We start from the raw sequence: 15,462 nt of genomic DNA, 5'->3' as shown, positions 1-15,462 counted from the left end.
TCTGGCGACACCGCGTGGCGTCAGAGGAGAACCTTGAATGTCCACACCCTGAAAAATATGCCAAAAAAGTCACCTGTCTCAGAGCAGGCCAGAAAATCACCTGTCTCTGCGAACATTATCCCTTCTAATAGACAGACCTTTTCCTTTACCATACATATTACATCATTTCATCAATGTGGTGATGTCATAATGATGTATTTGTAAATTTCACACATTTGTGTAATCTGACTGTCCAAATATTGCAATAACTCACACCAACCTCTCTTTTTCTTGTGCCATAACATCATTTTAGCTATGATAGATGTGCAATGGAAGCAATTAAAATGAAGACCAGAGATTCTGGCCACATTTCCTTTTCATTGATAATCGTCTGATAGTGAAAAAATAGCCTGAGCCCACAGATGATCATAAAAAAAACTGCAGTTGATATAGATGTTTTACAAACCTCTTTCTTATGGGTTATACATCTGAAGTGCTTGTAATAAGAAGCTGAGTGAATTAAGTACATAAAATGGGGATTTGTGGTTTACTCTCCTGGATGGCATGCCCTGCAAAAGCACTGTCTAACCGTGTCTAATCCTAACCACGCCAGTGCAGTCAGTATTCGATCATAATTGGAAATAGAATGGACCACACAGATGGATCTGGTTTGATCATGCGCAGTTTGCCTGCAGCGATCTCTGATAGTTGTAAAAGCAATCGCTTAAAGTGGACTGAAGAATTTGCCCATTATTATGCATGGCAGAGATATGCACTGGCTTTTTCAGCTGGAAAAAAACACTGCCATATCCTATTGGGATCTAAGGTTACGTTGAATTGCTATTAAGGTTCATTTCCACTCTTTGTCGTACTTGGTCCAGCCAATAAAAAACAGTCCATAACTGTATTTATACAATTTGCAGAAGTACATTTCTATTTTACCAGACACTTATCTAGAGCAATTTTAAATGTTTTTTCAAGTTACATTCCAAAAAAAAAAAAAGCATGAAACCGTCCAGACCCACTGCACACCTGTACTAACTATATAGCTAGCTAGCTATGGCATGTCCTCACCTCTGTAACGTTATTTGTTGTCCTCCGTGTGTCCATACATCTGTATCGGTGGTCATCCATACACGGTAAGTAGGTTAACTAAAGTAGGTGAAACGCTAACATTTTAGGGTTAGCTAAAGTAACGTTAGGCGATAAAGCTGTGCTTAAAAATCTTGTGCAGTACCACCTGCGCATGCGTCCTACTAAACAAAGCACCACCTGCACATGCGTTCTACAAAACGTCCCTCTCAGGTCGTTCATGAGTGAGTGAGTGAGTGACCACAGTTTGCCACGCATAGCCACGGCGGCACGCCGTGGGAAAAACAGTTTCTATGCCAAGTGTCCACTTGGGTATATGTTCACTGAAGTAATTCAGGGTAAGTACCTTGATCAAAGGTGCAACACCAGAGTCTTACTACAGAATCAAACTCGCAACCTCCGTGAAATGTAATCCCACTTTCCTCACCATTATACTACATCACCACCAGTATTAATCTGTGCACGTTTGCATTGTCTGTGTGCTCGGCCGAATACCCAGTTGTTTGATTTAAATAATATGCGGCTATAGGAGTACATATGTTGCACTTAGAAATAAATGTAATAATAGTCACCAAATTGTGTTCCCCGCCCCGTTCTGCACACTGTACAACAGAAAGTATGTTCACACAACCCTGCTTAATAAAACAAACGTGTTCATTCAACTCGAAGTTTGTGTGATGCCGAAGTGGCATCAAGTGTACACAGTGAGAGTAAAATTGATTTTGTCAGAGTTGATTGAACACTGAATGTTTTTGCTGCGTGAAGACAAAATACTGTGCGGTGCATAGGTTGCTTGCAGAGAAGTTTCGAAGAATATGTTGGTTGAATACTAAGGCCTCAAAAGCTGCTAGAGATTTTTGTGTACCAGTAGGCAGTACTGAATGTTAAACAAATCTATTCAACGTTATACTATTATATTTTAACTAAGCTGAGCTGAATCATATTCACTTTTAATGAAAACCATTGGGGAGTCCTATAATTTGTTGGTGCTGCTCAAAAAGACATGTCTGAGTTTTATTCTTTTTCATTATTCAAATGTCTCATAATTCAGCAGCATATGACATCGGTACAAAAACCCATGAGATTAAATCACATTGTGTTCAAATAAATTAAAATCCCGTAAAACAAACAACTACTTCAAAACAAATAGCTGTTGCTGTGAATTCATATTATTTTTGGAAATGCTAAACATTTTGCATGATACCCACACCATAGCTGAGATTCAGTCATTTGTCCTTAACATTGACAAACTAATTAAAATCACAAATTGTGATTTGTGATTGAACAATTTTTCTCTCTTCACATAGTTTGCTGAGTTTAGCAATCACTGAGAATAACTTGCCAAACTGAGTTTGTGGCGAAAAAGTGTAATACTTACACTTTTGTTTCCCTGTACGCCAAAGTTAAGGACAAATGTTGATTGAATCCATGTCATTGCATTTGTCTGTCCCAAAAAAGCAATGATACTGCTGCTGCTACAAGAGGTTACGCTCATAATATTTTAAGCATGATACAATTCAGGTTAAGTACCTAAGGGTGCAACAGCAGTGCACACTCTGGGAATCAAACCTACAACCTCAGAATCAGAGTTAAAACCCTTTTTCTACCCTGCACCTAGGAATAAGATATTGTTTTCACAGCGCTGTACTTTATAGTTTTACTTTACGGCTTCTCGCTCCTTATGGCAGAGAGAAGAGAGACGATCAAACAAAGTTTTGGGCACTTTAAAACGGTGACAGTGTCGATTGTGACATGTTTCACAGCACAAATGACAGGTTACTGTGTCTCAGAACTGTTATTCTTCTTCAGCCTATTTTTTAAACAGGCTTGAAAGAGCAGAGACACCGATCCCTGCTACCTTTGGGATGATTCCTGGCAAAAATATGGCGGCAGCTTGTCCCATGGCACTCAAAATATCAGGAAAATATGAACGGGACTCGTTTTCAGCCTTCTCCCTCTTGAGGGAATCAATTTCATCCTTCATGAGCTGTGCCTTCTCTTCGAAGCCTTGCTTAAAAAGCTCCTCCTGTTCCTGAAAAGACAAAAACAACGACAAGCAAAACCACGCTCAGAAAAACCTTAACTTGGAAAATCAGAGACACCAAGCATCACAATTGGAGTTCATGGGAAACAAGCTGAATGAATCAGCTGGGGTTTCCATTCATACTGCAGCAATCATACCTGACAGGAAGGATTTGATTAAGGTTTTTAAATTCATAATGGGGATTAACAAAGTGAACTATGAGAGATTCTTCAGGAGTTCTGTAAGTAGAAAGAGGGGACGTAAATGGAAATTAGCAAAAGGTAAGTTCCACACAGACAGTAGGAAGCATTTTTTCATGCAGTCAATGTGTGGAATAGCTTGCCCGGTATTGTAGTAGAGGTGAAAATTGGTGGTTTTCAAGACCAGACTTAATAAGGTATTCACTGGCGTTAACTATCATTCGGTGATGACAACTGGCGGATCCTAACTCTGATCGGGAAAGTGGAATGCCTCATGCAGTTGTCTGATCGGACAAGTAAAAAATAAAAATGTAACGTTATCTGAAAATAAACAGTGTTTGTTTGAGCCGAAGCGGAACCTGTTCCAGTTGAGCTACGTAGGCTACGTGCCTACCATTTTTTTAAGTGGAATGCCTCATGCAGTTGTCTGATCGGACAAGTAAAAAATAAATATGTAACGTTATCTGAAAATAAACAGTGTTTGTTTGAGCCTAATCGGAACCTGTTCCAGTTGAGCTACGTAGGCTACGCGCCTACCATTTTTTTAAGTGGAATGCCTCAGGCAGTTGTCTGATCGGACAAGTAAAAAATAAATATGTAACGTTATCTGAAAATAAACAGTGTTTGTTTGAGCCGAAGCGGAACCTGTTCCAGTTGAGCTACGTAGGCTACGTGCCTACCATTTTTTTAAAAACTAGAACTAATGTTACAATGGTACAATACATCTGATTAAAACGGTGAATTGTTGGCAAATCGCCAAAACAGCGCGAATTTAAAAAAAATAAAAAATTTTTTAGGGCATTTAAAATGTTTGAGTGATTCAACTACTTCCATTTCCATACTACAGCATGGTGATTTTTCCCATGAAAACGAAAGGGAGCGTGTTTATTTTTAAGGTTTTGTGAATGTAGTGAGCTAGCAAAACTGAGGCTACAGTTGCTACAGCTGACAAAGAGGGCTGCGTTCTAATGACGATTATGATTATAACGAGAGGAGCAGTCTCACAAGCTGCTGCAGTGTCCAGAAATGAATACAGATAAAACTAGCTAATAAAAAATACATTAATCAAGCATCTAAGTTAGTTAGGAAATTTTTGTAGCATGCTTCTCAGTAGAATTAGAATGTTACAGAACAGAATCTTTAAAGCCATTTTTCTCACTTTTTCCTTTTTTTTTTTTTTTGCATGGCAATGCATGTAAACTCTGTCATTGAGTGTGAGAGCGACAGAGAGAGTGGGCTTTGAATGTGGACCCAGCTCAAATTATATTGTTAAATAAAAATATAAAACAAGTACTATTTTGTCATGGTAATTGAGTTAATTTAGCAGAAGTGTCCCTTTTAAAGTGCAATATGTAACTTTTCTTGAGTATCAATTTTAGTCATATAGTCCTCTATTCTTGAAGATAGAACTTCTGGATGGACAATGTGCTCTTTTAATTGTTCTCACCCCACCAGATACTATCTAGCCTGTAGGTACAATTTAGTTAGGAAAATGGTGAGCATTGTTGGGCTGAATGGCCTGTTCTCATCATTATATTGTATTATGGTATGTTATGACATGGCTAAAAAAAAGCACTGTTCCAGGTATAATAAAATAGCGATGGAATGTGGTGACCTTTTTTGTATTGAAACCAGAGAAGAGCACCACCAAGCAAGGCGTATGCTGGTAATATGAAGAGAAACGTTGACTGTGATTGGCGGATACTTTTTGCATCTGGGCTGCGTGACTACAGCCAATAGGAAGAGCCAGAAAGTATCCTCCAGTCACTAATGGTGCACAGTAAAATGTTCAGTGTTGAATCAACTCTAACACGTGGTCCCTATTGGATGTATGAACTAGAGTTGACAGAGTTGAGTTAAAATTTTACTGTGTGTTGTTCTATCTGTTGTCAACAAGGTACTCTATGATTAGTAGAGTTCCTCTCTGGTTTCTATGCAAAAGATGATGAGAGCCATTTCTTCTCTCAATTGCATTCCTCTCTACTGTTGCAGGAGATTCTACCTGGATAAGTGCCCCAGCCTTTTGCATATGCGTAATGCAGTGTCATTGCTCTTTGTGTGTAAGCGGAAGACCAGTTATCAGTTCCCATGTCTGGGATGCTACAGCATGGCAACAAACTATCAACCAAACATACAACAAACTTTTAAAAAATATTGGTCAGTGAGCTAAGCACAATTTGGCACTCTATCACAGGCTGGTGGGGATTATTTGTTTCTTCATTCCTCTACATGTCTGATTAATTTTTCTCCCCACTCCCACCTGCAGAAAATGTAACCTCTAACTCAGGGGCAGCGAACCCTGGTCCTGGAGAGAAACTGGTCTGGCAGGGATTTGTGTTCACCTTACAATCAGCAACCAAGTTTGATCCAAGAAACCAAGTTAAGCGATTTAACCGTGTATTTGGCTGCTTTAATTGGTTAATTTAGTGTTGAATGACAAAAACCCAGAACACTCTGTGGTTCTCCAGGAACAGAATTCCAGACCAGACTGGGGGCCAATACAGTTACTTGAAATAAGGGTGGCTTTTGGAGACCTCCCCTCAGGTCTTATCTTTAACTGAAGTATTAATGTCGAAGGCAACAATATCACTCAGGGCATCTCTGACAAAGAAGCTGGCCACAGGTCTACGAGCTTGTTGAGTGCCAATGCCCGCAGAAGCTACCTGCAGCTTGCTGTTCAGGACCGTGTCTAACTCCTTTGCAGCATTCTTCTTGTCCTCCTCCAACTTTTTCTCCAGCTGCTTCATGTTCTCTTTGAAGGTTCGCTCCTGGTCGATCAGCTGCCTCTCCGTGATCTTTCTCTGCTCCTCAGAAGGACAAGTCTCTTGATACATTGCCTCCAATCTTGCCCGATTTTCTGGAGGAAGATGCAAGGCTGTGTCAGCTCAACAGTGATTAATCATGAGTCAATTGAAGCAATATACACAAGATAAGGCCATAGATCAGGGGCCTGCAACCTTGTTTCTGGACAGCGACAGGGTTTGCTGTTTTTCTTTGTTACTGAGCACATAATTGATCAATTATGGCTGGTGATCACACAGAAAAATCATCCGACCTTGTGTCTCTGCTCTGAAATGGTTATTCATTTAAAGGTAAAAACAAAAACCAGCAGCCCCTGGGCTTTCCAGGACCAGGGCTACATAGGCCTTCCATAATTGATAAATATGTAGAATAATATCTTTTTGGTAATCAATGTTCAACAATTTTACCGTAAAATTAAATATTATTTCATCATGAGATGAGTAATGTGCTTTGGGTGAATGGTTCTTGCCATATAAGTATTTTAATGCAAATTCTTCATTTTAATGCGATGCATTCAGTAATGGTTATGAGTGTCAGCACATAGATATAGAAAGATGAGTATCTGGTGGGTCTGTAGAATCATGCATTTCCATCCCCTCTTTAGATCCTCTGAGTATATCAACAGATACTACTATGGACTAACAAATTGGTAAACTCTGTACTGTTAACTTTTATAAGGAACGCATGTAGTTCTCTCTCCCTTCCATTGATGCTGAAATGGTCCATCTTGATGCATCATCTGAGAAATACATTTTCAAGAACCTCAAAAAAACTTAAGACTGAAGGAATACAAGAGTCGGGCATCTGGTTAGCCCATAGTAATATATGTTGTATACTGCAAAAGGATGTAGTGTCACAGGGAAGTATTTATACAACCCAACCCATTTCATGAATCCTTTGTGACATCACCTTCTTCCTTCCGTTGTGCATCACTGAGAGATTGGTCCACAGTCATTATGGCTTGCTCAACAGGTTCTTTCTTGGCCAGGTATTCCTTTAGACATTCCTCATCCTGTAACCCAGCACTCATGTGAGCAGCCCTCATAAGAACAGAGAGAACATTCACTTAAAAATATCCAGTCCAATCCAATTAAAGTGCAGGACTGCCTGGGTAATACAATACACACCTATGGTAGATCATAAATCAGATGTCCTCCAGTTTACCTTGTCCAGTGTACTGTACCTTTATTCCTTTTCCCGGTGCTGATCTGTATTTTGAGATGCCGTTTTGTAACGCCTTGCGGTACTGCTGGTATCCTCCAACTGACATGTATTGTCCAGATGCAATATTTTTCTCCAGAGGCCCGAATATTTGCCCGATGATGGACTCGCAAGCCTTCTGCGATTCAACAACATTCTTCTCGCAGATTGCCGCGTACTCTGTCTGCAGCAGTTTCTACAATAAAGAGGAGAAGGAGGCAGATGATGATGACACACAGGTTATGGCCCAGATACTGTCTACCCACAATGCACCTCAGCCCTGAGTCATGGTGTCCACTACACAATAAAATGAAGAGTACAGTTTGATTGTTGGGGAATAGTAGGGACTGACTGCATTCCTTTACCATTAGCTCAAGTTGGTTTTTCTGATCCTCATCCATGAAGCAGAGGTTCATGAAGATCTCAACAGCATTTTTCTCGACATTGCCGTGTATATCTGACAGGTCCTTCTGTGTTTCCGTTGGGAAGGCAACCCAACTGGCCATCTCTTCCTTGTAGGACTTCACAGCAGCAGCTATTGCATTAAAGTTCTCAATCTGGGCCAGAGCCACAACTGCATTTTGCAGGCAGGGAACCTGACCACTGCAGATAACGTCCACAAACACCTTTGCGAGGTTCCCCAGCACTGCAATACACAGTGATGAGACTGTTTATTTTTTTTACACACAGTGATGTATGATTCTTGGCATGAACCTTACGCTTGTTCTTAAAGGCTTAGCACAGAAGACAGAGCGTGGCCTCTGATTTAGAATTTATATGACATTCTAACAGGTAAAGGCTTTTCTGTAATTACACCACGGACGACGCAAACTGAATTTATAAGGACCAAAGGTCCACACATGTCAAACAATCATGGACTAGCACAGAATATTTTGAGATCCAATAAAAGAATTACCATAACCTCAGTTAATCTATTTTTATGATTTTAGGAAGTTATATGTTGCAACACCTCCCTGAAGAATAAGTGGATGATAACAGGTGGTTGGTCAATACTCACTTCTGCCAGTCATATAATAGCCCCCTTTCATGATTTTGGTTTTGGTTTCACTCATGATGTGATTATAGAAGCTCCTGGCTTGCTCCACGAATGAGGGCACCAAGTCTTCGTCGCTCAGGTCATCCATGTGCTTCATCTTCTCTGCATTGGCGGGACGGTCGAACACAAAGCACTTCCGGGTGGGGAAGAAGCTCCGGAGGCTGCCCCGTGGCATGTTGTAGTCCGTGGTTTGCTTCGAATGCCCTTGTTTTAAAAGACAAATCGGTACGAAAAAAAAAAACTTTCAGTTTCCTTTTGTAGCTTTTGGCTCATAGTGTAGTTCATCAAGCAACTTTATTAGGCTACTTTCAAACAAAACTACAAATCTGTGTCTTGTCGAATAAAACTGAAATTTTCAGCCATTTAACTGCACTGTTACAAGACCTATATAAGCCAGATCAAATATGTATTTAAGATCCTTTAAACCCTTTAGATGCTGGAATATTTGAAAATACTCCCATAGATCCCTGAGAATTTTCAATGAGGCACATCAATAATCTGAATGTACAAATCATATAAAATAATTTTGTTTTAAATATCAGTGAAAATATACAATATGACATTGTAAGAAATATGTAGGAAATTTACTGATGTCTATAGCCAGTTATAACATATTAAAAATAATTATATGGCCAAGGTCTGACACCACACGGAATATGCACATGTTTGTAGATTGTTGACGGACTGCTGATCACAACCAGTCAGGAACCACTCGTCATTGCCTCCAGCCTGCACACATCTGTCGTCACCTGCTGCTCCCCATCACCGCCACCCGGCCCTGTCCATCATCTGAGCCACATCATAAACCCTATAAAACTGACTGACATGTTGGTCACCAGTCGGCACCCTGAGCCGACCAGAGGAGGATGGGTTTCCTCCTTGAGCCTGGTTCCTTCTAAGGTTTCTTCCGATCTACCACAGGGAGTTTTTCCTCGCCACAGTTGCCTTAAGTAGGCAGTATACTTCGTATGAAGTAGAACTTTTTGAGCAAAACGAAGCAATCAGAACAACTGACAAACAAAAAGACGCGGTGTTGTGTGTTCGTACGGTGCTGGGTGCGACGGCCTAAAGGGAGAACTTTTCGAAAAGTTCTTTCTTGTTCTCCGACCTCCCCCTCTCAGCTATTGCTCCAAATATCACATAGTTGGTTACGTCACGGTTGAGAGTTCAGAGGGCTGAATTCACATGATAATGTACGGAGAGTCAACGCCAATCTCTCTTCTGTAGAGATGGGAATTCTGTGAGTTCCCGCATGTTTCATGAATGGTGCTACTTGTTTCAGCAAGTCATCAAAACGCCTAGCACGCATTCGGAAATAAGAGAAAGTGGACCCCCTCGTATAAACTCGCATTTCCCGAATGTACAGACAAAACTCTCCATTCTCCGTCCTACTCTGATTAGAGGGCGAAAGTACCATCTTCTTTGCCTTTTTTCTTCTTTTGCATAGCTAGATAAACTAAAGCCACTTTAAACACTTTAAACTTTTTGTTTTGTGTTGTGATCTCGCATAGCCCTTCTCTTTGTACATCCATGGCGTAGCCGCGAGATGGAGGTCTGGTTGAGATTCCAGTCCCGGTTAATAGCTGCCTCGTAATTATTCGTAATTATTCACGCACCAGCAGCGTGGAGTGACTTTAAACGGTGCGGTGTTCTCACTGAGTATACCGACAACAGTGTTCGTGGACATGTTCGCCGCTGATTCTCAATCCTGAAGTTCTTTCTTCTTACTGAGTATACTGCCAGCTTTAGGCTCGCTCCTGTGGGGGTTTAGGCCAGGGTTGTCTGTAAAGCGTATTGTGACAACTGCTGTAAAATACACTATACAAATAAAATTTGATTGATTGATTGATTGACTGATCATTGGTTGCGTGTACTTGTTAAATCGTTAAGACCAACGAGTGAATGTGTCTTTGTGAGGTGGTGTCTAAAATCTTGCTCAGCTTCCTCCATCCGACCAGTAACTGTCTCATCTACTTCATGGAGACACTTCCTCACGACGTCTCGTCAATAGTGATCAAAGTAGGTCTACAGAAGCCAACAGAGGGCATTCTCGATTAAGGGCTGCCAATCGGCAGGGTGACGTGGGAACTTGGCAGAACCAACACTCATGTTTTAACCAGGCCCTCCCAGTGAGAGGCCGCCATCTTGCCCGCTCTGATGCAGCAGCGAACAAGCAGCAATGTTACACCCCTCCCGGTCTCCGGGCTTCCGCAAACTAGCATTAACTTGACCAAAGTGTCTGAAATGTGGAACGCACTATCTGTCAAGTCAGTCTCTCACAGACCAATGGTATTAATGGAAGGATTTATCACACTGCTGACTGGTTCAGCATCAAAGGCAGGCTTACTGCTGACCACATCTGATTAGGACCCAGTCTCTACTGGTTGCTCAGCTGGTTGCTTGGCTGGTTGCTAGGCTGGTTGCTTGGCTGGTTACTTGGTGGTTGCTTGGCTGTTCTCCTCGTGGTCAGCTCTGTCTGTGCCGGACTATAGTTATTTGAACCAAAGTTATAAAATGTCTCTTAATAATTCTGAAATGAGGTAACTAAATAGTGAAAACCTTAACAAATAGGACTCATCCGCAGTATTCTATCTCAAGTACCTTAGAGATATTGCAATTTCCTCCCAACAGAAGGACAACAGTCTTTAGATGAAAACTGGGAAATGAATAGCCTAGTATGCCGCATACATACGGTGTGTGTATATACATTCAAACCGCTATCTGACTACAAATTTTCAGTGCCTCACCAGATTTCAGCTTGAGAGCATTTTCCAGGTATTGGTCAGCGGTTATCTGGTTCCCATCATGCACCAGCTCCAAGGTGAAGTCTCGCACGGCCCACACGAAGGAGGGGAAGAAGCGCATAAACTCAGTGGACTCGTCCTCGTCCCCGGGCCGCGATTTCACCTTGATGTGGTCCGTCAGTTCCGTCACATAGCTGGAGGGTCAGTAGTACAAGAAAAACCAACAAAAGTGGCACCCATGCAAAGCTATGCATTCCAAATTAAGAAGGTTTTCAATGTTTATATTAAAAATAATAAACACAAACAAATATTATTAAAAAATAATATTTGTTAAATATATCATTTGGAACATTTTTTTGAAAGAATAATATGTATCACAGATATGTTAAATCTGAACAAGAACTTCAAAAGTTCTGCATGAAAACCATTGTATGAATATGATAAATCATTTCTGGACAATGGCTCTGATTTCAAAGTAACATTGCCTACATATTAAATGTTCCTTTTGTAAGCCACTTTGGCTAAAATGATCTACCAAATGCCCAAAAAGTATAAACTCTATTATTATGAATGATGATGTCATTTTTTGTACTCATAATTTTTTTTTGTTTTGTTATATAATCACACTACTGGGGTGGCCACAGAAAGGGTAGCTAAATGGGAAGTGGCCCCAGTACAGGATACTGAAGCCGCTGCAGAGCATCATTGTCAATGGTCCCGATGCTGTTGTACACCAGCGTGCTGCTCAGGAGGACCGCCAGAGAAAAGACCCAGTTGTCGTTCTTCGTATCTCCCTGGGTAGACAACAAAAATGAAAGATTTCCCAGCATCAGACCTCCTACTCTGTCAGCTGGTGGGAGGTGGGAGTCCCCATTACCTGATCACGTGAATGCCGCATTACGTTCGATTGGCGCTTTTACATGGACAATGTAGTCTGATGTAATGTCATGCCATCTTATCCAGAGTGACAATGTGAGCTATGAATACGAGTCACAAGGACCAAAGGTGGGTGATTAAGCATGTGTGTGTATCATGTTGAGACAAAAAACTGACTTAACAAACAGTTACTATATTCATATGTGTTTTGAAGAAACCGCAGAAAATAAATATGGCTCTCCACACGGAAGGACGGTGACAATGTATGGGCAGATGGACTGCGACACGGCAAATCGAATGTTTATTCAAAAAACGGGGCATACTTTTGTATTTGTCTATTCATGTTGGAGGCAGAAAACATTGAATCCCTCACCTTCTCCACATCCCCCAACCCTTCGGTGTCCAGCAACACCAGGGTATGGTTCACTTTTTTCGGGTGAGGGACGCACCACATCCATATGCCCTTCGTCTTTGACTGTATGGTGGATCCGAGGGCAAATCCTCAAATGGTAGATAGGACAGGACCAAGTTCAGGGCTGAATCAGTTATTATTATTATTATTATTATTATTATTATTATTTCCTGGATCATTTTTATGACATTTTGAGGTACTTTCTTTCCATTACTTAACATATGACTGCGCTCTTACATGTAAATGAATACGCATGTGCTTGTTACGTGGAAATTCCACGGGTGGGAAAATGTGTTATGGCGTTACTATTTCTAATGGGAAATGACAGTCTCACCCTTTCTCTTCGCAGCCAGCTTGTTCATCAAGTATGACTTCCCAGTGCAGTACAGACCCACTATTGCCACAACAACCACAGGCTGATCTATCTGTTTCAGGATCTCTACAGCCTCTGGCACGGTGCGCAGGTTCCCGTCCTGCTCGTTTTCAACCAGACAGATTGGTTCACGCATTGAAACAGTGCCACTAGACATGATGCTCTGCACAAACACACATAGAAGGAGAAATACAGGGTAGTTACAAGGGGGACATTTGGAATAGGTACAGTTGACTTCTGAGTATTTAAAGAATACTGGGCAGTGAACTATGGCCAGACAAGTTTTTTCTTCCATTTTGCCAACACCACACAAAATACCCAAATTTAACTCAGAATAGCGTTGTAATAAACCCTGCTTCTGCAGTTCCACAGGTCTGATGGTATTTATTCATACCTTAAGTCAACATCCATTTCAAGGCAAAGGAAGTAGGGGAGTGTTTAACTGCATAATTTGCCTTCACGAAGGTTGGCCAACCAAAGTGATCGATTTTTACTGAAACATGTCTCCCTCCTATGGACATATGAGGTAAAACAGTTTTCTGTAATTGCGTGGTAGGCTGTCACATTGCCAATTTTTAATTATTAAGGAATTGTGCGCAATCCAGTTGTGAACTCAAATGCTTTTGGGAAATACTGATTATATGATTCTATTTGTATTGTCGTTGTTCCCTTGAAAAGCTGTGGATAAGAGCGTCTGCTAAATGCCGGTAAAGTGACAGTTATTATGCTACAAATACATTTCATGGTTCTGATGTATTCTTTGAATAAGCTACGTTGTGCTATTCGGCAAACATCTTGAAATATGCTGAAAAATGTTGCTGAGGAATCAACCCTCAAGGTATTCTGGAAGGATTCAGTCTGTCTGGGTCTTAAAGCTAAATAAATAAATGGTTACTAAAAAAAATTTTAAGTTTATTTTGAGTTCTTGTTGAAAGACGGACGTTTTCCTACGCAGAAACGGTAATGTTTGTGTTTCCGTGCTACAATGATGTTTTCGTCAAATTTACATTGTACAAAGATCGGAATTTCATTTCAGTCTGGTACATAAATCTGGTAGACCTACATAAATAAAGGATTGCGGAGAGTTCACGAATCGCATGCCATTTCAACTCAGCCTATATGTTGCTGGTAAGAAGAAGAAGAAAAAGAGGGACAGGACCAAGAATAATAGAGCAAAATTGCATCTCTTACTATTAGTTGACTTTTCACAGGCAGGCTCTGAGTGGACCTCTTCTGCGGATAACAAGCACTTAATGATCAGAGAGTGAAAGGAGAAACCGCTTCAGGTTTGGTTTCATTTTCGATCGTTCGGTGATTTGTGGATTGCTTCTCAGAATAGTCAGTGGTGCACGGGTCTAACTTGTTTGGCTTGTATATTAGTGGTGAAAATACCAAGACGACTGAAAATACAAAGATGAACGGATTTAATGCGCAAAGAATAGGCGTACTGGATGGACCCTAAGCAGGGTTCTGGTTATGTGGGAGCTAATGGGAGCTGAGCTCCCATAAGGAGGGGTCTGAGCTCCCATGAAAGCAGTAAAATCATACATCTGTGGGGGTCGCTAATACTAACCATTCCATCAAAATTTAGTGCAATGGTGTTATTCACCTCTCACAGATCATGGTTTCATTAGGATAATTCACTCGTTTTTCATAAAAAATACACGTTCAAACTCTTTTTTCTGTATATTGGAAAAACCTAGATATGAAATACACTAGTTTTATATAACATTTAATTTTAAATTTGTTTTACATTTTTAAACATTTTTTTTCCATGGGGTGATGTTGCTAAATAGAGATGAGACACCTCTTCTGTTCAGGGTCAAATTGACCCGTTCACTTAAAATCAAGCCAAATGAGTCATAAGGATTTTTATTGTAATCTTTATTTATGCAATGTTTAGAATGTTTAGGACCAGAAATGAACAAAGAGATGAGCAATGTGAATGAGGCGTGTGTGTGTGTATCTGTGTATCTACACAGCACATGAGGGACAAGTCATCATGGTATGCTTTGTGCAAATGAATTTTGCACGTCACACATGTCATGCTCATCTTGACGTCATGCAGACCTGGCACCATTTCCACTTCCTTCTTCCCCCAGCAGCAACCTAACCTGTCTTTTTGCTGATCCCGATCCCCTGACACGCACACACACACACTTACTTACCTCAGGCACTGGTGTACTAGGTGCAGCCCTCTCCTGGATCTCCCTCACTGTGGCTGCAGTGGCTGGGGTCCTTGTGCTGCCTCCATTGTATAGGCGGTACCACGAGTGCCTTCCCCAGCTTCTCGTGGAAGATGCGCCTCTTGTACAGCTTTGACACATTCCACTCAGGAAAAATCTCCGTCCAGATGATGAATGCATTGTAAGCCGTTCCATCAATTATGTTATAAAAGATGCCGAAAGGCCAGCGCGCAGTCATTCGCTTGGTGCTGTAGAACCCCGTTACTTTGTCCAAGTTGTTCCACCCCACCTTCGGTGGCATTGTAATCTAGGATCATGCTTGGTTTCTGGTCCTCTCTGGTGCTGATTTCGGCATTTTTATGGAGAGTGCTCATGAGACACTAGGGCTGTGGTGTCTGTGAAGACGAACTTGGACAATTGAAGGGCCCTATACTTGATCACCAACAGTTCAGCATATCTGCACTTTCTCGCACTTTACAGGTGAGGTAGGGATAATGGATAATAAGGAGAAAGAGTGT

At 41.1% G+C, this 15,462-nt stretch overlaps 1 protein-coding gene across 3 annotated transcripts in view; it reads right to left on the bottom strand.

Moving 5' to 3' along the window:
* LOC118220194 (guanylate-binding protein 1-like) overlaps positions 1 to 14,085 on the bottom strand; it is a 122,436-nt gene extending 108,351 nt beyond the window's left edge. For 2 of the 3 annotated variants that reach the window (XM_035403923.1, XM_035403907.1), the window contains exons 1-10: positions 13,950 to 14,085; positions 12,720 to 12,921; positions 12,347 to 12,474; positions 11,782 to 11,891; positions 11,101 to 11,291; positions 8,315 to 8,557; positions 7,662 to 7,942; positions 7,280 to 7,492; positions 7,006 to 7,108; positions 5,958 to 6,151 (exon numbers count right to left, since the gene is read on the bottom strand). In XM_035403923.1, the coding sequence (XP_035259814.1) occupies positions 5,958 to 6,151; positions 7,006 to 7,108; positions 7,280 to 7,492; positions 7,662 to 7,942; positions 8,315 to 8,557; positions 11,101 to 11,291; positions 11,782 to 11,891; positions 12,347 to 12,474; positions 12,720 to 12,915 (1,659 nt within the window). In that variant the 5' untranslated portion in view covers positions 12,916 to 12,921; positions 13,950 to 14,085. Of the gene's footprint in view, positions 1 to 2,047; positions 3,104 to 5,957; positions 6,152 to 7,005; positions 7,109 to 7,279; positions 7,493 to 7,661; positions 7,943 to 8,314; positions 8,558 to 11,100; positions 11,292 to 11,781; positions 11,892 to 12,346; positions 12,475 to 12,719; positions 12,922 to 13,949 lie in introns of those variants that run through there. The other variant, XM_035403916.1, reaches the window with a different exon arrangement.
* Positions 14,086 to 15,462: the final 1,377 nt, after the last annotated feature.

Source organism: Anguilla anguilla, chromosome 1, assembly GCF_013347855.1.
Source record: "Anguilla anguilla isolate fAngAng1 chromosome 1, fAngAng1.pri, whole genome shotgun sequence".
NCBI lineage: Eukaryota > Metazoa > Chordata > Actinopteri > Anguilliformes > Anguillidae > Anguilla > Anguilla anguilla.
This window is presented reverse-complemented; position numbering and strand designations above follow the sequence as displayed.